This window comes from Argiope bruennichi, chromosome 5 (assembly GCF_947563725.1).
Source record: "Argiope bruennichi chromosome 5, qqArgBrue1.1, whole genome shotgun sequence".
NCBI lineage: Eukaryota > Metazoa > Arthropoda > Arachnida > Araneae > Araneidae > Argiope > Argiope bruennichi.
This window is the reverse complement of record NC_079155.1, coordinates 71,071,868-71,094,954: the sequence shown is the minus strand read 5'-3', so window position 1 is coordinate 71,094,954 and position 23,087 is coordinate 71,071,868. Positions and strand designations below refer to the sequence as shown.

Below are 23,087 nucleotides of genomic sequence, written 5' to 3'. Positions count from 1 at the left end.
ATAAATTACGGAAATTATTTCATACCGTAGGTTAATAAACTATCATTTAAAAATGAAAATAAATTACATAGATAATAAAATATGAGTGGCGCATATTTTATAAGCTATTCTAATTATGTAATTAAAATTTCTAAAAAATGAATCTTCGATTGATAATTTTATTAAAATTATTATCTGGCTTGTATTATTAAATTAATTAAAATTAATCTGGCTTGTTCAAAATAAAATATTTTCGCATCTAAGAATTTATGAAAATTTTAACGTAATAAAAGCAAAATATTTTATTAGTGTTCGGGTATCCTCTCCAACATCTTCTGTTATCTCGGATAGCAGTTAATTCTTTTCTTATTTTTTTTCTGAGAAATAACATATTGTTCATTTCAGAAAGGTGAGTCAATCACTTTCGGATGATTTTATTCTAAATAGGGGTTACCCAAAGTTTGCAAAATGAACTATTTTTCTAATTCTTTGTAGACATCATTTTTTTACGATAGTGGTATTCATTTTCTTTTTGAATGATATCCCCTTTAATTCTGTACGGTGCGATGTTGCTATATAGCTCATCATATAAATTAAACACGTCCTCATTAATTTTCAATTTTATCCATTATTTCGTAAAATGAAAAATAATATAAGAATATGCGAAATCCTGGATGGCATGTATATTCAAAACAGGCTCTATCTGATATATCGAGCAACATTTGATAATACATTTTCTAATCTTCAATGTAGATAAAGCGACTATAGAAGTGCATTCGTATCCTGCGAAAGTGTCATTCTTTTCTTTTGGTGTTAATTCGCCTAACAGGAAACAGCATGGCGCAATATACGATCCTCAAAAGCTTGAGACATTATACATATTCAATAGTACCATTTTAGAATTTACATAAATTCTAAAATGGTAATCTAACGTAATCTAACCGCAACTTCTCATATAGAGACTAATTAACTATGGTTTTTGAATCTCTATCAGTGAAGGTTCTTTTCACTCACAGTGAAAACTAAATTTCAAAGGTATGCAGATGACGAAGTTAAAAGGGCTTTTATAAATATTTCCCCTTTATTTTCAAAGGAAATTATTTACGATACCAATAACAGCATCAAATCTACGCAAATGAAGCATTTGATGAGATAATAGAATTGGTTTGAATTTAGCTGCGACAATAAAAAATGCCGTTGCAATTTGTGTTTTAAATGAATTTTTGGAACTACGCCAATTTAATTATCAGAATCCGAAAGATATTTGTTTGAACAGTATGGTAGTATGTAAATAAGTTTAGTACATTTAATAATTTCAAATATTGTTGGTGAAATACTGAGAAGAAACACCGAAGTTTGTTTTAATTTTTGATATTTAATTAAATATTTTAAGAATGAATTAATTCTGAAAGGTAAAATTAGAGCATATATGTTGAAGGAACCTGTAATTGTCACATTTTATGTCGCTATCCTTCTTTGTTTAAGACAAATTTTAATGATCTAAAAACAAAAATCAATTTATACTATAGATATAAAAATAAATTGTAAATAAAATCAAGTTTATTAATATAAAATCTTATTTTGTGTTGTATTTTTTTACATTAGATCTTCTAAAAATATAATTCGTCATCTTTAATGAACAACACAGAGAAAAAATCAAAACTTAGTAGTTCACTTCCCACTTTTTTCCTTATATTTAAAATAAAATAAAGTTTAAAAAAAATTTCAGTAATTTAAAAAAAATGTCCTTTAATTTAACCTTTCCATAGTTATATTTTATTAAAGTTATTTCATAGTTATATTTTAGTTCCATATTTGCCCTTACTCAAGTTCCACAGGAATGTCACGGTAAAATTTTTCTGAGTCGTGTGGGGTTCATCTTGTTTTGTTTCAATAAAAAAGAATTTTTAATTAAAGATAGAAATCTACAGAAGTCGAAGAAGCCACAGATGATATTATTAATCTCCTATGCGTAAGCATTCATTGAAAAAAAAGAGCAGGAATAATCATATATTTGCTATTGATAAAAAATCTATCTAACATAACTTTAGCATCTAAGTAAGATAAGTTGTACTCAATTTTTAAATCTCGAACTAGCTTTGAAATACGCAATTTCAAGTACTGATAATTAAAAATTCAAATTTAAAATCGTATTGAAATGCATTAACATATTAGAAATAATATGTTGTGAAATAAAATGAAGCTGTTTCAATTTGTATTTCTAAATATTACACATTTACATTATAGTTTGCGAACGAATCCGGGATAACATATTTTGTTATAGTATGATTGCGTCAAATTGTGATGTATTTAGCATTCATTTACATTTACGAAATATATTTATTCCACAAAATGTTGATGAAAGTATGTTATTACAAATCATCCTCCAAATTCATGATTAACTTCAGGAAAATTTATCTAAAATAAGATTTATAGCTCTTTTTTTATAGCGTAACTTTACTTGATTCTAGTTTATACGTATAGCTCATAATCATTGCTTATAGACGTCCTATACTAACATATTCTTGATATTACTAAGCTTATCTATTATGAGATCACAGAATGAAGATCGAATATTAAGAAAAAAGAAATATTGTTCACAGAAGAAAGAATCAAACGGAAACGGAAGTTTTTCAGTCGTAAACCGTGCAATAACAAGAGGTTTCTTTTCCTCTTGTTCTATTATCCACTGCGGACTGCGTATTTGTCTTTCTTCGGCAAATTCCATTGCTTTTTTTTTTTGTTTTCTTTTTTTTTTTTTTCTTACTATTTCTTTACTATAGCGGGTTCTTTTATCGTCTTTCTTGCTGAGCTCCGAGTGTCTTTTGTCGCAAGGCAAACGTGGCATTCCCTGAGGGCTGCTCCCCTGAGCGGTGTCTGCGATTGGTTATCCCTAGGGGGGTTTCGAAAAAGGTCCTCCCTTTTCTTTCCCGTGCCGTTGTTCACAGTGAATAGATGTATGTGCAACCGACACTTGCCCCGTCAGACGTGCTTTTCTACACTAGTAAACCCGTTGTGTTTTCCTCTGAGCTTTTCAGCTGTATCCCCCAATGAACAGTATGGGATCGGCAGAAAGATTTCTGCACCGTCAGCTAATTGCAATTGTTATCCCTGTGTTAGAGAGAGAATCGGAAGCAAATATTTTTGTAGATAAAATTAAATGCGATTTCGCCCGTTTAACAACCAGCCTCTAGCGAGAAGTTTCTTCAAAGGACTCAGCACTCTCTTCGTTTTGTTTAAAATGAGATATTTTGCGATCGTTCTAGTATGCACATTTTTGCTCCGGCGAGTTCTTTTTGAAAGTCTGTATGTATAATTTATACAAATATAGATATATATGATAAATTTGCTGTTGAGAAAAGGAGTAATAATTAAATTTGAATTAAATATATTAACGCCAAGTTGATTTTTGCAGGGAGGTAATTCTGCAGAATATATATTAAATGAAGGAGAGAATTTTCTGAAAAATTATTCAATTATTCCATTCTTAGAAATTATTCAATTTAATAATTATTTAATGAAATTTGTATTTAAAATGAATCATCTATTTAAATCTCTTACTAAGAAATTTTTATTCATCAAAGCATTTATTAAAGAAGTTAATAGTTCTAGAAAACGACTGAGTTAAAGGTATAAAAAATGATTTTATACAGATTGCTTGCTCAAAAATGGAATCTTATGTAAAAAAAAATAATGATAATAAAAAGAGCATGATTATTTTCCCCCGATAATTATGTTTTTTTTTTCTTTTTATTTCAGGGAAATATAATCTCCTTATATTTATTTCCGGAAGAAAAGCAAAGATTACTGAAAATTTATAATAGTATTTGATAAAAACTATCATAAATTTAAGGAATAATAAAATTTTGTTATCTATTTTATAATAAAAAATGCTGATATCGATTAAGATGTGGGCTGAAAAAAAAGTGCTCTAAATCAGACATCTTTATCCGAGTAGAATTAATAAAAGTGTAATTAAAAATTTCTTGTAATGTCATTAACAATAAAAGTCAAAAATAAAAAAAATCCTTAAGGGAATATTTAAATATTTAAAACAAAATGAAAAAAAAATCTTATGGAATATTTTGAAATACCAAATATTTTTTGAAGAAATATATGAATTTTACATTTGAATTTAAAGAATTAGAAATAACGATCTATTATAGTATGGAAATATATTTTCGAAATATGTTCCACCATTCTTGAGACATTGTAAATAAACACGAAATAAAAATTGTTAACTTTAAAAAAGTCAACAGAAATGTCTGATAATTAGTTTTTTGAAGACGGGGATGTGTCCTAAATGCATTTTCCCCCAATTTAGTGTTTTTTTTAAAGCCAGAGTAGTTTGCTTGAACGTTTCTACTTTTCATTTATTTTAATTATATGTATATATGTTTTACATTTTACAATGACATTTGCATGAAATCGTACATTTTGTGCATACAATTTGCATTTTGATTTATTGGTTCATATCCCTTCTTCAAAGTTTCAATACCTTTGAAATTAACTTTCCAGAAAGACTTTCCCCATGCGATTGTGAAAACAATGCAATTTTATTTTCATAGGAAATCCGCTAATATTCCCACATCATAATAATTATTTAAGAAATGTGATTAAATTCGAGTTAATAAAACTAAAATTCATAAACAACATTCCTGTTTATATAAATCTACTTGTCTATTATTTCTTCATTTTATGAAGATACATATGTATTGAATAATATATTCAATGAAAAGCAAAACAACCGCTATATTTTTAATTGCTAAAATATTCATTTTTTTTAAAGTTATTATTGCATTTCATTTTGTAATTCAATATTTCTGAAAAGTATTTTCCTGATATTTTGCAAATATAAGTTTGATGTCGAAGGTAATGTTTAACATCACTCATCTTCAGGAAGAAAAAAAAAAAAAATAATAATAATACTTGTATGTTCGTCTGAAAACCCGGAATTCGCATTGTAGAATATGAATTCATTCACCAGCCAAGAGCTCCATCCTCTTGCTACGAAAATTTAATTTATCTTCTGATTCATTAAGACGCCTTAGATGTTTCCTAAGGGCAAACTCATTCCTAGAAACTAACTAAAACTCGAAAGAGAAAGACATATTTCTCATCCAGTCACAAGTCAAGAGGAATCGCACTCACCTTTCTGTTTTCTTCTTTTTTTCACTTTTAGGGCTACGATGATGATGATGGCAATGATCACCAAGGCAACTAAAACCCCGATGAGGAGACCCAGGACTGGCCGAATGATGATAATGCCTTGCATTCCTGGAACGACAATAGCTCCAATTAATCTTATGATATAATGTCGCTTTCGAACAATGAGATCCTTATTTCTCTTTCAGGGTTGCTAAGGTTTATTCGACTTGCTTACCATGCAAGTTTCTGTCACACTGCAACGCTTTTTTAACCCTCCATTAGACAGAACTATTAAATCCATCATATTAGATGGGTCTATCTCTCAGGGCATACTTTTTCTTATATGCTTTTGTAAATGAATCAAAATATATTTAATTTAAAATGAATAATTTTAAATGAAAATGCATCTTTCAGATTCTATGCAGCGTTTTTCTATAACCGAAAGAATTTTAAATTTTAGAAGCTTTACAGCTGTTTTTGTTGATTTTAGACCATACAATTTCTCGCATTCTTTTTCATATTTTTTAAATGCAGTTTGTGTTTTTTGTAAAACTATTTTGCATTAAACATCCACCAACTTAACGAGGAAATTAGACAAAAATAATTTTAAAAAATTGCTTATTTGGATATAGAGGCAAAAGCCATTGCATGTGGGACTTTCAGCATTTTATGATGGGTTATTGAAAATAAAATTTCCCTAATCTTTAATCTTTTAAACTTTGTAATTATAAGTTCAAAGACACAAATCTATAGACCGTCGGGAAAGCAAAGGCAATTACACTCATGCTATCTAATAAACTAATTATGAATGGCAGCAGATTAGCCTTTAAAAAATATTTCAACTAAAGTAAGCGCAAAACTTATTTAAATTGTTTTATTGTTGTTAAAAAACGATGTTTCCTATTACAATTATATCTATCTATCTAACTATCTATATAAAGAGTGTACATATGCATTTTACCATTCATTTAATATTCTGTTAAATACAACTTTTTAATGACATTTATAGTGTGGAATAATTATAAAATTCTAAATGCTTATTATAAATACTATTTACTGTACCCATAAGGTTAAACATATAAAAATTGTTAGACATCTAAAAAAATGTTTAAAAAAAGCAAGAAAGTTTAGAAATTTTCCAAATTTAACTATTTGTCGTCTTAAATAAATATCTAAATATTTTCTGAAATGTAATGTATGCATTTTTAATATTCTGGCACAATATTTAGACGGAAAGAAAGAAAATAATTTTAAATAAAACAAACTTAGATGTTTTCATTAGTTTTGTAAGCTATTAAATTAAATATGTCAATTTGTTTTTCTATATAAATTTGAAAAAAAATTGAAATTTTTCTTTTACTTACTATTCAGATGTTACAATGCATCACTATATATTAGGGTGGAATAAAAACAGTCTTTTTCTTAAGATTTTAATTTGGTAATAGTGCAGAAAAGTTGTTTAAAATTGAAAAAAAAAATATTAAAAAATTTGGTTGCAATATTACATTATCTTCAGGTGCCGCAAAAACCTTAAAATTTGTTAAAAAATTGGAAAAAAAATGGATTTTTTTAAAAAGGGTCATTAAAAATTTTTTCTTATGTATTAGTTTGGCAATAGTGCTGAAAAGTTGCCTTTTAGGTTCAAAAACAATATTTAAAAATTTGGTTGCAACATTACATTATCTTTATTTGCCGCAAAGTGTTTGAAATTTGTAAAAAAAGAAAAAAAAAAAATTAAAAATGAAATTTTTTTAAAAAGAGACTTTCACATTTTTTTCTTAGATTTTAGTTTGGAAATAGTGGTGAAAAATTAGCATTTAGATTCAAAAAAGAATTTTAAATTATTCTGGTTCCAATTTAACAATATTTCGATGTGCCGAAAAGAGCTTAAAGTTTGTGAATTAAAAAAAAAAAAAACTGAAAAATTAAAAAAAAATTAATAAAGCATTTTTAAGAATTTTTTGTTCATATATTGTTACAAAAGATGATTTTAAATATGTATAAAAGCATTACAATTGGGAAAAAAATTATTAATTACAAAGTCTAATAATAATATAAAAGATGCTCTTTATTTCCAATTTTGCGTTTCTTACTTCTGTATCTTTAATGATTACAAATGTTACAGCTCCAAAATGTCTGTTTCTACTTCATTGCCATATTAAACAGTTTTTTAAATTAAATTTTGACGCATTTTGCGCTTATGTATCCTTCTCTTGCGATTGAACCACATATATTTAGAGTGTATTCGACCACCATTCTCACAGGTCTTTCCACTGCCTCCATGCGACAAGAAAGCCAAGGAAAGTCGATAACCGAGTCCCCTATACTATTTGGTTCAGCTTCAGGTGCCTTCTGTATAAAGTTTTAATATTAAACCGCACATGCACTTGGTAGTTTTATCGCTTCTTGTCTGTTTGATGGATCTGGTTGATGTGCCTTATTTTTGTAAATAACACTGTTGTTCTTCAGCGTTTTCATTGTCACCAGTATTCGTTTCTGATACACTAGTATATTTTGCCCGTTCTTGATTAATCTTAACTATTATCTGTAATTCTTTACTATTTCTTGCTTCTTTCTTCCTCAATGCGCTTGTGTAAGTAATATCAATATTACTTATAACCATTTTCTTGTTAGAGCATTGATTGAAATTTAGAATCTTTTATTCCATAACTGGGACTTTTTTTTATACAAGTCAGCAGTATCAAATAAACGTTTAGCTTCTTCACTGAATACTGTGAGGTTGAAATTAAACTTATCTCAGCATTTTGTGCTTTTATACTTTAACCCTTTAAAGGGCCATTTTTTTCTAGTCATATTATGTTAAAATATGTTTAGGCTTGAAATGAGAATAAGAAAAGGGATACATTTAGCTTATTAGACAAATTTAATTTGATTGATTAATTTGGTTAATTAATAATTAAGTATCAAATCAGGACACATCATTTTGTGTAAAATAAAGAACTAAAGCATCTAAGTTTGTCTTTCTAAAAAAATTTCTCAGAACTTAGCCAATCTACATAAATTCATACAAAAATTGATAAATTTGGAGGGAAGCATACTTCCCACGGCCCTAGAAAGGGTTAATAAATGTCTGTATTTGGCATCATAAGCTTTTATTATTTATAAAATTATTTTGCTAGAAATAACGGTAATAGAAGCTCTTGACCATATTTGTTCTATTATGGGAACTAAAGTGTCACATATTTCGCTTAGAGAAGGGGAGATGGCAACTAACTGAACTCGGCAAAGCTACTGATTTGAAACCAGTTCTGTCCTTGTCATATGACGCAGACAAATCTCGCCTTACCTCAATAACAACCGCTCCGGCGACGACTCAGTGCCATGCCAATGGAACAGTAAAACTTTGTACTTTTATTCATATGACAATATCTAATTAAAGCTTTTTATTTCATAATCGATGCACTCAAATATCCTTAAAAATTTGTACAAAGTTTGTTTTTATGAAACTTTAATGTCCTTGCGGCACCTCAAGACCTACTCAACATTTTTCATATTTATAATTTATTTTATCTACACCCAAAAGACAACCTTTCCGCGCTATTACAAATTAAAAATAAAAATAAAAAATTATTTTTGGTTCCCCTCTAATATATATATATATTGCCAGCAACATTTTTTTAAAATTTTTAATAAGCTTAGCTAACGTTTCTGTCGCATTTCTACTTAAAATATTGAAGTATCACTTTGCTACATTTTGAAATTTCCTTACTTCCCTTTTTAAAAGAAAATAAATGTTTGTCTTTATCTTATCTTGTCGTTATCAATAATCATATCTTTGATTTTAATTTTGATAAATCAATTAAATCAATTCATTTTTACTTCCGTTACATTAAATTAAAAATTATTTTAATCTTTTATTCTCTATTTATTTATAGATAACACAAATGAAATTGAAGAGTAAATACAAATTAATAATAATAATAATAAACTAACATTTCTAAGGGAATTGAAACCTCGCTATCTTACAGTTAATTTATATTTATTTTTCCTTCTTCATCACTAAGAGTTATCTGAAGAGTATAACATTGGACTTTTGTAGATTTTCAAATAACAAATATTAGATATTCTTTGCTCAGTGGAACTGTTAGTAAAAAAATAAAAATATTTAAATGCACTGAAAATCAGTGTTTCTGTTTGCCATAGATAAAAGTAATAGAGTCAAAGAGAAAAATTCAACTTTCTTTTAAACAAATTTATTTGTTTTAATTAAGAAGGGAAGTAAATAAATATTTTTACTGCTTTAAAATTATTTGCCTATTTTCCTTTAAAAATTGCATTTATATGTCTGAATATCCCTATTCAGTTAGGAAAACTAAACATGCTGTACAATTTCTTTTATTTACAGATGTACAAAATTAATTTAGCGCCTTTTAAACGAAAACTTAATATCTTTATTATCTGTATCATATGCAAAGAAATAACTGAATAACTGCTAGGATATTTTTTGCCTTTTTTACTCTTATTAATACCACAAACTCAAAATAATAATAATAAAAAAAACTAAAATGATCCCAAATATTTGCATTTGAATTCAAATAATTGTTCCTTAATTTACATTAAAATTTAAAAATCTAATACAAATTATTACCACATATAATAATTTGTGTTACATGCAAATTAAATAAGCTTTCTCTATGCTTAAAAAAATATTATAAACAATTAGGATTAGCTTCCTATTCAAACAAAGAAAAAAAAAATGTGTTTACAAAGTTGATTTTTAAATAAATATTCGCTGTAGTATTCATTTATAATCCTTCTATTGAATTTTGAAATTTTTACAAAGTACATACATTCTGTGAGAATAAACTATTTTATGCTTCTGCCATCATAATTTGTGAATATACTTCTGAGGAATGTTCTTTTTTTTTATTAAATTAAAATACCACAGATAGATTCTTTGACAATATATTTTAGATAAAATTAAATGTCGGCAATTAAACTTGCAGCGAAATGAATGTGATTTTTTTTTCAAGACAACACCAAAAATCCTGTAAAATGAATCTATGAGTTAGTTTACACTTTTCCGTTGAGAAAACTCCATTGTTTATTTTTATAGCTATTCGTTCTCTTCTCTCAATAAGTTCAAAGTGCTTTTAAATCGAAAGACGGTTTTTATTATTTCCCGTAAATCAAATGACGGAAAGGAAAACACGGTTTGTTCTTTTTTCCCATTTGTATTTGTTGTTGTTGTATCTATTCAAGCAATAAATGCGAGCATTCGAAATTTCAGCTGCGATTTTCTTTCACCATTAACGTGTATAAAAGTAAGGAATGAGTTATGTGTTGTTTTAAAGCAACAAAATACCTCATTGATCTTTGTTTGGATTGATGTATTAAAGTGAAACACTTTTGACGAGAAATGCGCAGTGCATCAGATTTTTTAATGCTTTTTTTTTTCTGCTGAATTACGTAATTTTTCTTTTTATTTCGTGCATGAAATAAATTGTTCTTTCTACAATGGCTTGCAAGAGGTAAGTAAAATTATAAGTAATATTGTATCTACGCTGGGTATAAATTATAATACAATCTGCATTCTTATGAATTTGTTAATTAAAAAAAATAAGAGAAATTTCTTCTGTTTAAAAATATCATGCTTGCCCCATCTGTATTTAATTTATTCTTAAAGTTTATCATAATTACATAGCAGATATAAAATTAACACACAAAATTTTGCTTAGAATATCGTCGCAAAGTATATTTGTAAACATCCGATAAATAAAACACACACAAAAAAAATGGAGTTATGAAATATCGTTAAAAATATTATAGAGCATTATAAACATTTGAATAAAACGTTACATAGAAATAAAAGAAAAATAAAAGAAATTCCAAATTTTTTCATTTTTAAATAACTTGATAAAAACTTTGTGCAATAATATAATCCAAAAAAATCTTGAATAATTTAAAATAAAAGTTCGTTAAAATCATTACTATCATTTTCTATTCTAGACTATATTACACAGGAAATATCAATATGTTGCATTTAAAGGCTTTGGATACAATAGTGTGATCAGTGGAATGATATTTTCATTTTGTAATTTGCAACACACATATAACAATTTACCAGTAATCTGTCAGTAAACATCATCATGTTAATATATAAGTATTCTTGTACAAAGAGCTATCGACTTCCTTTTGAGTTTGAAATGTACTATTACCAAACAACACAAAAAGAGCTTGGAATTACATCAAATTGCTTCTTTCTAAATTCGATAATGCACATAATTATACATACGGTGCAGATGCAATTACACCAAAGTGATATATCCAGAAATAATGATTTTGTTAAATCAATCACACACGTTCTATTATGGAAATATAACAAGATTAATGCAAATTAATGATTACTTTGCAATATTTCAATTATTTCATTATGTTCCCATTAGAATGCAATGCAGATTATTCCAAGGGCAACGCATTTCCATAAAATAATTTCTTAGAAATATATTCTGTTAGGTTTTATACTTCTCTTAATTTCAATATTTCTTTAATTATTCTAAACATTTATAAAGTATTAAAAGTTTAGGAGCAACTCGCATTCTTCTCAGCGAGTTTATAAACAAACCACCCAAAGGATATTTGATATTCAGTATCGGTATTTAAAAATATGTATATGTAAAGTTAGCTGTATTTAACAGTTTATGTAAAATATTGTTTATAATTTTAATTATTCGTTAAATGCGATTTCAAAACTTATTTTTATTCAAATAAGATTGCTATCTGCTGCTATAATTTATTTAAGGATTTCATTATTGAAATTTTAATACTGAAAAATCAATAATGAAATATATAAATTTTGGTTTTCATTACAGGAAATGTAATGCCCTGCTGCAATAAAGTTTATCCAAAATCTTTAAAATGAGAAAGTTCTTAACTATTTTTAGAAACATTTCCATTAAGTATATGGTTACAGGAAACTATGATTGGCATGATGCAGAAAACAATATTGTTGAAGAAAATTACTTATCTTATTTAGAAAATACAATCTTATTTTCAGTGCGAGGTAAGGCTTAAGATAAAATAGATAGTCTTAAATTGTTATGTTATCTATAACTATTTAATCTAATCGATGTATTTAAAAGAGTAAATATATACAGATAATAAAAAGGTAAAGAATTATATTTTACTGGAAAAAGGGGATTTAGTTTAACTTAGTAGATAATATCTGAAGATTTCATGGCGATGTGCAGTTTAAAAACAATGGTGCCGAATTAAAATAATTGATAGAAGGAAAAATATTTTAGGATATGTTTTTTCTATTTTTATTGAGAGATCTCTTTAGGGGGCAATAATTTGTTTCAATTTTAATTGCGACATTTGTTACTGTTATGAAGCCAAAACCATGAGACTCAATAACTATAAAATATTTTTATCATCTGAAATTGCTTTAAGAAAAATTATATCCTCATATTTTCATTGTATTAAATGCAACACAATAAAAATAATCATGTAATCCATGTACTAAAAACTATCATTTTATTATTACAGATTAAGATTATGCCATATGGAAATACTTACAGCAAAGTCTTAAAAAGACTTAGAAAATAATAATAGAACTGTAGACAAATGTATCTCTTCATATGTTGAAACCATAGAGAACCGGGAAAATTTATTTTTATGCGTGTTAAGCATTTATCATGACAATAAATTGCTACTTTTAATTATTGCAATGATAATGTTTTGAACTCAAAGCAAATAGCATTAGTTGCATAATAAACAATTTCATTTAGGGAGTTTATATCAAATGCGCTTAAGGCTTTATTACAATTTTTTCGATACATACATTAGATATTTTTTATTCATAAAATCAAAATTAAATGCGAATTGATGTTTTTTAAAGAAAAAAATAGACAAATAAAAAAACATTGAAATTCAATTAAAATGATATTTTACAATTTCTATTTATTTCATGTAAAGCCCATGCGTCTTGTCCAGCACCTTTCTGATTAAAAAATTTCAAACAACATTCTACGTAGTGTGGTAGAAAATAGAAAATTTTATTTCCCTCAACTCTGGTGTCTGGAGAAAAATTCGACGTTCCCAAGTGTTTTTCTTTGAAATTGACATTTGTCTGTATTGTCTTAGAAGTTTGAGAGACGAAATTGTTAGCGATATCAGTTGCTCCGACGTAAATATTTTAGCCAAAATATTTGCTGAAGGCGGAATGAATACTAGGAAAAGTATCAACGATAAAAGACTAAAAGAAAAGAAAAAGGAAATGGTAAATGTTGTTCAGAAGGGAGGTGAAACGCATTATTGAATAAAACCATTGAAAATACGAATGTGTATTCTTTTATTATTGACAAAGAAAATCGCATAAATGTTTCCCATCCTTTATTAGTTTTCATTCTGTATATTTTTATTGAAGTTAAACTTGTACAAATCTTTGGAATAATATATGTACTATTCATCGTAAAACGATTGAATATTTTATCAAAAAATCGTGGAAGATATTTGAAGTTACGTCGGCATTAAAACTCTATGAGCAAATACAATTTTTGACTTGCACTATGTGCTTAATTATTTGCAGCAAAAGCATCGCAAGTGAAAGAATTCGATGGAATATTTCATCTAGACTATAATAATTTCTAATTTTATCTTGACAATTTAATTTGAGTGAATTTTACTTCAAGTGATGATCGAAAATCTCTGATTAAAATTAAGTTTGATATTTATTATACATTCTGTGTCACGAACAAGAATACGTTGTAGCACAGCGTAATCATAGCATGGAGAATTAAATAGTACTTGAAATGTATTGCTTCCTCTGTCTTATATTTCTTACATCATATATATTAATACAAATTTCAAAAAAAAAAAAATAGAAAAAAAAAGTTGCCAATAAAAGTTAAATATTTTTCATAATTTTGAAGAACAGAATAGCATAATTGACGGAATTGCTATTCTTGCAATGCAGTAAATGATGGCATAATACCATAATTTGTTGCCTGAAACCTTTCAAAACTGATATCATATTTATTTTTATGATACATTGTTCATTTAAATGTTAAACATTATTGAAATCTTATGAGTAGCTCTTAGTTGAATTTAATTAAAAATCTAATTCAAAATTTGTTTGAAAAGATTTTTGAAAATTGATTCCAAATAAGAATATACTAAACATATTTTATATTAGGTTACAAGTTGTTTGTTTTCATTTTCAGACTTAAATATGAGACATTTTTTAACTTTAAACATTTGCATATACTTAAAATGCTTTAAAAGCAATGATTTATTTCTAACAATTTACGAAATGAAATTGCAGGAAAAAATTAAGCTAGATTACTCAATAATAAACATTAGCATTATTATTTAAAACATTTTTGTTAAAAAAAAAGAGAGAAAGAAATCATATGCTTTTTAAGTTATATTTTTAGCTTTAAAATCTCTTCAATTTACACAAATAAAAAACATCACCATTTTAGAATAGAAAATTATAATCAACTTGAAATAAATAGGATAAACAATGCCTTAATCCCAATTCAAAAGCATTTTCATAATCAAAGGCGATATCCAAGATAGAGTAACCCAATAAATCATAAGATAATGTACGAGTATCTGCGATATAAAAGAGAGACATGTAATTTAAATAGAGTTCAAAATACAGAAACCAATACTAAGCACTTACATTTTTCATGTTTTTTAGCAATAGCAAAAAATATATAACAAAAATTGGAATTTGAAAAGCTATGATATAATTTCTTAAACTATTTAATCTTTTTCGATTAAGAGATGTCTTATCCTTAAGGGGGTTAATATAATGTATAAATTGTAGAGTGAGGCCGCTTGAAATATGTGGTAAGTTTGAAAATATAATGACGTGGCTTTTTTTACGTAACAAGCCGATGTAAAAACTTTAATTTGATGGAAAACTTTAATTTTTGATGGAAACTTTGATGGAAAACTTTAATTTTTTTGGCATCTGAGATTACTGTAACCTCCAGCACGAAAGAATTGTATTATTGATGAAATACTCAGATATATAAATGGATGAGCATACCTATCATAAACATCAAGTTTTAAAAACCTTTACCTAATATTGGTTATAAAAATTTCAAAGAAATTTCTGTTGTTTATTAGTTTTTATTATTTTCCTGGTCGAATGTATGCACTAATATAATTGTGTTTAAGCTCATATTTGATCTCCCTATCATTGCAAAATGATAGCTGATAATTAATTAAAACTTGAAAAGTTGGTTTTTTACATTCAAAAGGCAATTTACCAAACTAATAAAAAAAAAAGTTAAGAAGTGACTTCCAGAAGTATTATTAAAAAATATGCGATGATGAGAATTTAATGTAACTTGACTCATCATGGTATTTCGTGTTTTTTCCAACTATCTTCATTAATATTTTTCTAGAATTCTTCCAGAAAAGCTACTAAGTAAACCCCAAGGCGTTAATCATGTTTTCCAAAACGAAAAGATCTGTTCATTAAGTGAAGTGTCGTTTCTGTAATTACGGACTTGGGTTTCATTTTAATGCGTTAACCGTTGTTGACAGAGTTGATTAAAATTGTAATTACGAGTTTCAGTATTTTGAAAAAAAAAATAATAAAGTTTGCTCATTTAGAATCAAAAGAAAAATTTTAAGATAATCTTATCTTATCTCATAATGATGTATGGTAATAAGTGAGAAATTGGATTTTACTTGCATTTTTTGGAACAACGCATTTTTGACAGTTTTAATAAACAAATGAGGTTGGGATCCTAAAGAAAGTATCATAAACTTTCGATAATCAGATCGCTTGGTTATTTTTTTTTAGCTTTAGATTCCCAATTTTTAGAGCGTTACTATATCTTTATTGACACTGAAGTAGTAGATATTCAAAATTCTGAAAGTAACTGCCTCTCTCCAGTCATTACAAAGCGCATCTACGATCTTCCAAATTCGTGCTTAAAGTTAACTTTTTTTAAAGTTTATTAAATTTTATTAACATATTTAAAAAATATGTACAGTCGTAATTATTGAACACTTATTAAGTTGGGTAGAGAATTTCTTGCAGAATTTATAAGTGATGGTATAAGATTCATATGACTTTATTTTCTTTTCACTGAACTTAGTTTGATGATAGTTTGAGAAACTCAATGGTTATCCTGCCAAATCGAATATGCCTAACTCAATGCTTGTCCTACCAAACTGAATATGTTAAGTACCCAAAGAATCTAGATAATGTAAAGCAGCTAACCTTTCTTAGCCATTTGGATATATCATTGCTGACAGAATACTGACAAAGCAGCAAAACCAGAATACTGTTATATATTTTTTTCATCACACTAGATTTTAAAAGATCATACATAGAAATAAATTATTTAAATATTCTTCTATTAATATTTGAATAATATTAATACTGAAATAATATTTCAATATTTTCTTATTCCTAGAAAAAAATACCCCATCAAAACGCATCCTAATACTGAGAGTAAATGATACTATGTAAGGAAAGGTGAAAATATTGCTTTTTTTCTGATGCTTATTTATAGTTAATATGACACCACTTTTTGTTTTCATGTATCTATCTGTCGTCGTCATAGAATTTCTTTCAGACACATAGATGAGCAGGCGGAAGATTATGTATAGTTTTTTAATGACAAATCATGCTCTTAAATACAGTTTACATTGTCGAATTGTAAATTTACGAAACTTATCTTGCATGTATCAATTCAGTGTTGCAAATTATAACTGTTTGATTATAAGCTTTGGGAGTTATTTATATATTTATTTTTACCATTGCGTTATATATTATAAAATATTTTATTATATACAGTCTGATTATAATTAAAGTTCCTCTTTTGAATGGTCATAAAAAGAAAACTACAGTACCAAATATTATCAACTTTTGTAATAGTTTAAAGGAGGTAATGAGAATTTCTTTTCCACCAAAAAAAATCAAACACCACCAGGGGAAAATGGCGCTTTATGCAATATTGTTAAGCAGAATAAGACATGAAGAGATCAGTTTAAAATAGGTTTAAACGTTTCTGAAACATGTTACAAAGCATGTTCAATATGGCGTCGGCCATTTTCTGAAAGCAAGTAAAATCGCATTACTGCATTATCAACAGTAGCTCTTAGTCTATCAGGAGAATGTTACGCACATGTTGGTGTATCGCATCTTTCAGTTCCGCCAAATTGTTTAAATTATAACCATAAACAGTCTTCTGTGATAACACACATTGAATATGTGTTGTAACATGTTTCAGTAACGATTGAATATATATTAAACCGGTGTCTTTATGTCCTACTTTACTTAACAATATTGATACAGAGCCATTTCATCCCTGGTGGTGAGATTTTAAACTTTTTTTTTCTGGCAGAAAAATTTTCATGCCCTCCTTTAAATTATTACCAAGTTTGATAACATTTGGTCCGGTAGTTTTTCTTTTATGGCCACTTCAAAGGGGAACTTTAATTATAACCACACTGTATTTACCATTGTACTATATGTTATTTTTATTATCTTTTATATTTAAAAATATTAATATCTCATCGTACGTTGTTTAAAATATGAATTGCACTTTCTAAAATAAACGTTCATCATTGTTCTTCTGTATGGAATTTACACTACTTCAGCTTCTTACTAAACATAATTCCTTAATTATAAATACATACAGGAGCTCATGTTGCTTTAAACTTAAAAATGTGATTAACAAAGTATTAAATTATTAACATAGCAATAAACATCGTAAAATCTCATATTTACTTTTAATTTTCCTACTATGAAATTAATTATTCCTACAAATATTCTATAATACTAAAGTGTTCTCCATTTTATACGCTAAATCTCAAACTTTAATTGCCTGAGATTTAATAACTGGGAGAAAAAATACATCTTTAGGAAATTATAGTAAGTGATTTTTCGCTACGAAATTTTTTAAATGATGAATTATGGCTCATCAAATATTTTCAATAATTTTATCCGTCATTAAGCAATTATCAGAGTTTTCGAGGAGAGTTTGCTCATCTTATTATTTTAGTTTTTCAGAAATAGAAGGAAATTCCTTGAGGGTAAATTATTTAAAGTTTGTTTAATTTTCTTTTCTACTTTCTTCAAGAAAAGTACAAAAAAAAAAAAGTACTTTCTTTTCTCTTTCTACTCGACGGCTTAACCTAGATGTTATTGGAAAGGTATTAAGATTGATTTTGTGGACAGTCTAAAAACGAATTACTTAAAGAAGAATGGCGCTTGAATTTAAAGAGACTAAGCAAACTAATTTAAGCTTAGGGTTACTTGAGATAAATTGTTCTAACTTCTCTAGTCCAAGAATAGCGTTATAAAATAACCAATAGTTTTCATTCTTGCATTAAATCGGGTATTTTTTTTCAAGAGCATGATTATTTAAAAATGTATGAAATGTATTAATTGTATTAAAAATCCTTCTTTTAGTATTGATTATTCATTTAAGGAGTCTCATAATTGCCTTATATAAAAATATGGATGTTGTGAAGATATATACACAAACTGATATATTAATTATATAAATTATTAATTATTAAAATAATATAAATTATTAAAGTAATTTAAAGCTGTTATTAAGAAAGTGTTTTATTTTCACTGTAAATGGAAATGAGCTACATTTGTCATGCTAATGTCCCCAAGATAAACTTAATAATCAAGTCGCCAAGACAATATAATGAGCATAAAATTAAGTAAGTTCAATTACGATGCAACCAACGCACCCAACCCTCACAAAGGAAGTACGATCCGATATTGGTATGGAGGCAGCTCTACAGCATTTCTTCATCCCCAAAGAAGCGAGAAGCTGCTTATTTATGCTGCAACTTCTCGCCGCCATACCTAAGGTTCTCGCAAGTGAGGTGATTTTGGCTGTAATTAAAACTCGTTTCAATAATTATTCCTCAGAAAGAAATGCCTAGTGTGTCGTATTTTAGTTTATTAAGTTGCACCAATTTAAAAAAAATACCGACCTAAATATTTAAAATGATTACAAAGAGCATATTACTATAATTTTAAAAAAATAATTATAAATGATTATTAAATACTTCATTTTTAAAGGTAATTATCCATCGATATTAAAAATTAAGTCTCGAAATTACTTAAAAATAAATGCAATCTATCTATGCTTATTTATGGGAACTGGGACATTCTCAACAATGAAAATTGCAAAAAATTTCAGCTAAAAATAAAAGGAATTTATTTTGCAAATAAAATTCAATATATGATAACAAATTTAAGAAACAGGGTACAAAGTGTTATTGTAATTATAAAACAGTACAAGAATAATTGTTTTTTAAAGTATTTATTTTGAACAAATACTGTAAGAAACAATAATATCTTAAAGCATGTGGAAACTTCATTTAAAAAAAAAATATATTTGATTTGTTTTTTAATGACAATAGTTAATGCGATAGTTTTCAAATTCTTGATCACAAATCGATAAGCTTCGAAAAATTAATTCTGTGTAAAATCACTTAAATATTAGCATAATATAGGGGCATTGATTTAATAAATACAATGAACTTATTTTTATTTAAATATGCTAATAATAAGAATTTCAGAAATTGATAAATGCCATATAATTTGAAAATCTTAAAAAATAAATGATATTCTTCAAAATAAATAACCTTTAGATAGATTGCCTTTAAAAATTAATACTATTCCATAAACATTATTGTATAACCGTACTATTCCGTAAATATTATTATAAACTTCATAAAAGAATAGAATGAATGTAAAGGAATAGAATGCATTCAAAGCTCATCGATACATGAAGACGAAAAAAACTGCAAAAAAAACTAAATGTTTATCAACTAGAAACTCCTGTCAAGTTCACTATTAACTCTTTTTTCGAATTTAATTTTTGAAAATGCAAATTATGTATTCTTGTAATCAGTGAAATGCTCCCTATTTTATTAGATCCAAGTTAAAAAATCAATATTTTGAAGGTACAAAGGTCCACAGCTCTTTCAAACCTCTCTTAAATGTACTGAAGCAAAAAAAAAAAAAAAAGAAGAAAAAAAAAAGAAAGAATACATACAGTTTTTCTATTGATTATCTTTGCTTATGGAATAAAGACTTATTTTTTTGTAGAAGAAATTGAAGTAACAAAAAATATTTCGGTTAGTGAAAACAGGAATTAAAGTAAATCCCATTTACTTTATAAAGGATTGAAAAAAACAAACATATTTTAATGTAATAGCTTGAAAATGCTTAAAAAGGGAACATTTTTAAGTACATAATCACTAAAAAACTTTATTAATTAAACTTGAAAATTTGAGAATTTAAAAACATTGGCTACCAAAATTAGAATTTATTTCATTGCGCTCTTTAAAAAGAAAGATATCTACTCTTACTTCTGAATTTAACTAAAATAATCGTAAAAAATGTGAGTTATTTCAATTTGATACTTCATATTTACTTTAATGTTATTAGTTATGAAATATAATATTTCATTACAATCTGACATTGAAATATTTTTTAAATGTTATTGTCCTGATACAACAATCTCATTCTCTAAAATCATGAATTGACGTATTTTCCTTTATTATGCTTATGAATTTTAACCGAGTTAGTGCGAGGCGTTATGTTTTATTATAATCTGCTACAGAATATAATGAATATTTTATGTTTTAAATATATCTTGAATTAAAATAAGACTGAAGGCTCATTAATACCTAAAAGGAGTTTTTCGAGCGAGATTTTAAGGAACTTAATCTAAAATATGTACATCATAACAAATTCTAAGAATCTAAATGCTAATACAATAAACTTGTTAATTTAATAAAATAAGAAAAATAAAATATTGCTTTCAGATATAGTCTAACCTTATATAAACATAAAATATTTAATTTTTTTAATGCAGTACTTGACTAGCATCTTTCTTGCAAAAATTCTTGTATGTATTTAATTTCAATTTAAACTGTTATGCCTAACTTGATCTTTACGATTCCTTCGAAATGGTGACTTTGAGAATGAAATTGTTATAGACTTTAAAGTTGTGTTAATTTAATAATTATATGCTTATTCTGTTTATTGTGTGTATAAAATTCCCAAAGATATAGAATCCTAGCGCATAAAAAGAAACATCCTAGCGCATAAAAAATAGCTCTGCGGGTAAAGCATGTCGTCTTTCTTGGTATTGGAAATTCACTTTCTACTTCCGAAAATAAATTGTAACTCTGACTTTAGATAACATAAGAATGCTACGAAGTTAAACAATTGGTGGAATAATGATAATAGTTTGAATTTTATTGCTAACATGAAAGTGTTATTGAAAACAATGCTGAATTATTCCTTTATTTATTTTCAAAATTTATGATAGTTAAATTAGCTCTCTACATATAAATTATTATTAAATATATTATAATTATAAATAATTCTTCATGAATGTTAAAATGGTGCAACATTGTTTTTAAATAATTATAATTTCAGAAGTTATTGCGAAAAACTTCGAAATCTCAAATAAATTTGATGGAATTATTCTATCTAAAATGTCAAACCAATTATTCAATAGGGCACACATTACCGTTTTAATTTTTTTCTTCTTAGATGTAGTAGTTTTTTATCAAATGATGTCGGCTGTAAAAATAAACATGCACAATTATGCACCTAATATCTTTTATTATTAGTGATGCAAACAGAGATTAACTGAATTTCCTCAGTTTAACTTTTCTTAATACATTTTAATCACAATTCCAATGTATAATTACCTTTTTTCATTATTTTTTTTTCATTTAATTATTTCATAAAGATTTCCGAAGAGAGACGCTGAATATTGCATTAATTATACAGAGAGAAATTTTTACTAGAAATATGCTTACAGTCACATATTTGATTGCTATTATAATTTTTATCACAATATACATTCCATTTACACTTGTTGCTTAAACGAAGAAATTTCGCATTCGTCAATAGCAAATAATTTATGCCTTAAGTAAAAGTTATTTGATGTTAAAATATCAAATATTAAATATTTACACATCTTAATAAATATTTAGTATACTATTTAAGCTCCTATTTATTATTGGCTTTATGAATTACATTAGGGAATTATTAATAATGAAAATGAATTTATTGATTTCAAGTATATACTTGCATACGTTTTTTTTTATGTTTTACTTAATTAAAAGATTAAAAGGATTCGAGAGCATTTGATAAAGGTTTTCAGCTTTTGTAAATAATTACTACTAAAAACTTGCGGATTATAAGATTTACTCAGCATCTTTTGTTTACACAACTTATCTTCATAGCCAAATAAGGCCTTACAACTGCTTTTATAGATCTACTTTTTAATGATTTTTTTTTATTTCCTGAGATTGTTAAGCAGTACCTTTTTAACGACAGATTAAAAACATATCTCGACAAGTAATAAGATTATTGAAATTACGGCCCCTCATCTTCGTCAATATTGAAGAGATAAATCAGCCTAATTAAGCTCACGAGTCAACATTTACGCTTCCATATCACTCCAGAGCAATTATAAATTTAATTATCCTGCTGCAATTAAGTAAACTTGATGAACTTCGAATAATAACACACATTGTTTTCGCTTAATCGATATTCAGACTCAAAATCAATACTAGGAATTGCAAGTTCTCCCATCAGGATAAATTTTTTATGTGCATATACTTCCTTTTCAGTAAACAAATAAAGGAATTTTTATTTAATACTTTGCATTTTAATTATTAATTGTGGGCAATGGAGCTCAAATAAAGCAATCTTATATATATCTGAAAAAGGAAATAGAGGAAACGCTTATAGCCACCAGTGTTGTATTTTGTATTGTAACTTATTTGCATACCAATTGTGAAGGTGAAAAACGGGGGGTTTTATTTGCAAGGAAAAAATGTAATAAATTAAAAAAAAGAAAAAAAATGTGAATATTATAGAATGCTAAATAAAAATAGATGAAAGAAAATGTGTATGTATTTACTTTTTAATCTCTATTAAATTTATATAATTTATAAAAATAAATTAA

General features: G+C 26.6%; 1 protein-coding gene across 1 annotated transcript in view; it reads right to left on the bottom strand.

Moving 5' to 3' along the window:
• The window catches only part of LOC129969050 (hemicentin-1-like), a 456,303-nt gene that overhangs the window by 50,057 nt on the left and 383,159 nt on the right, over positions 1–23,087 (bottom strand). Inside the window, exon 9 of the mRNA XM_056083458.1 lies at positions 5,131–5,256. Coding sequence (XP_055939433.1) covers positions 5,131–5,256 — 126 coding nt within the window. The remainder of the gene's footprint in view (positions 1–5,130; positions 5,257–23,087) is intronic.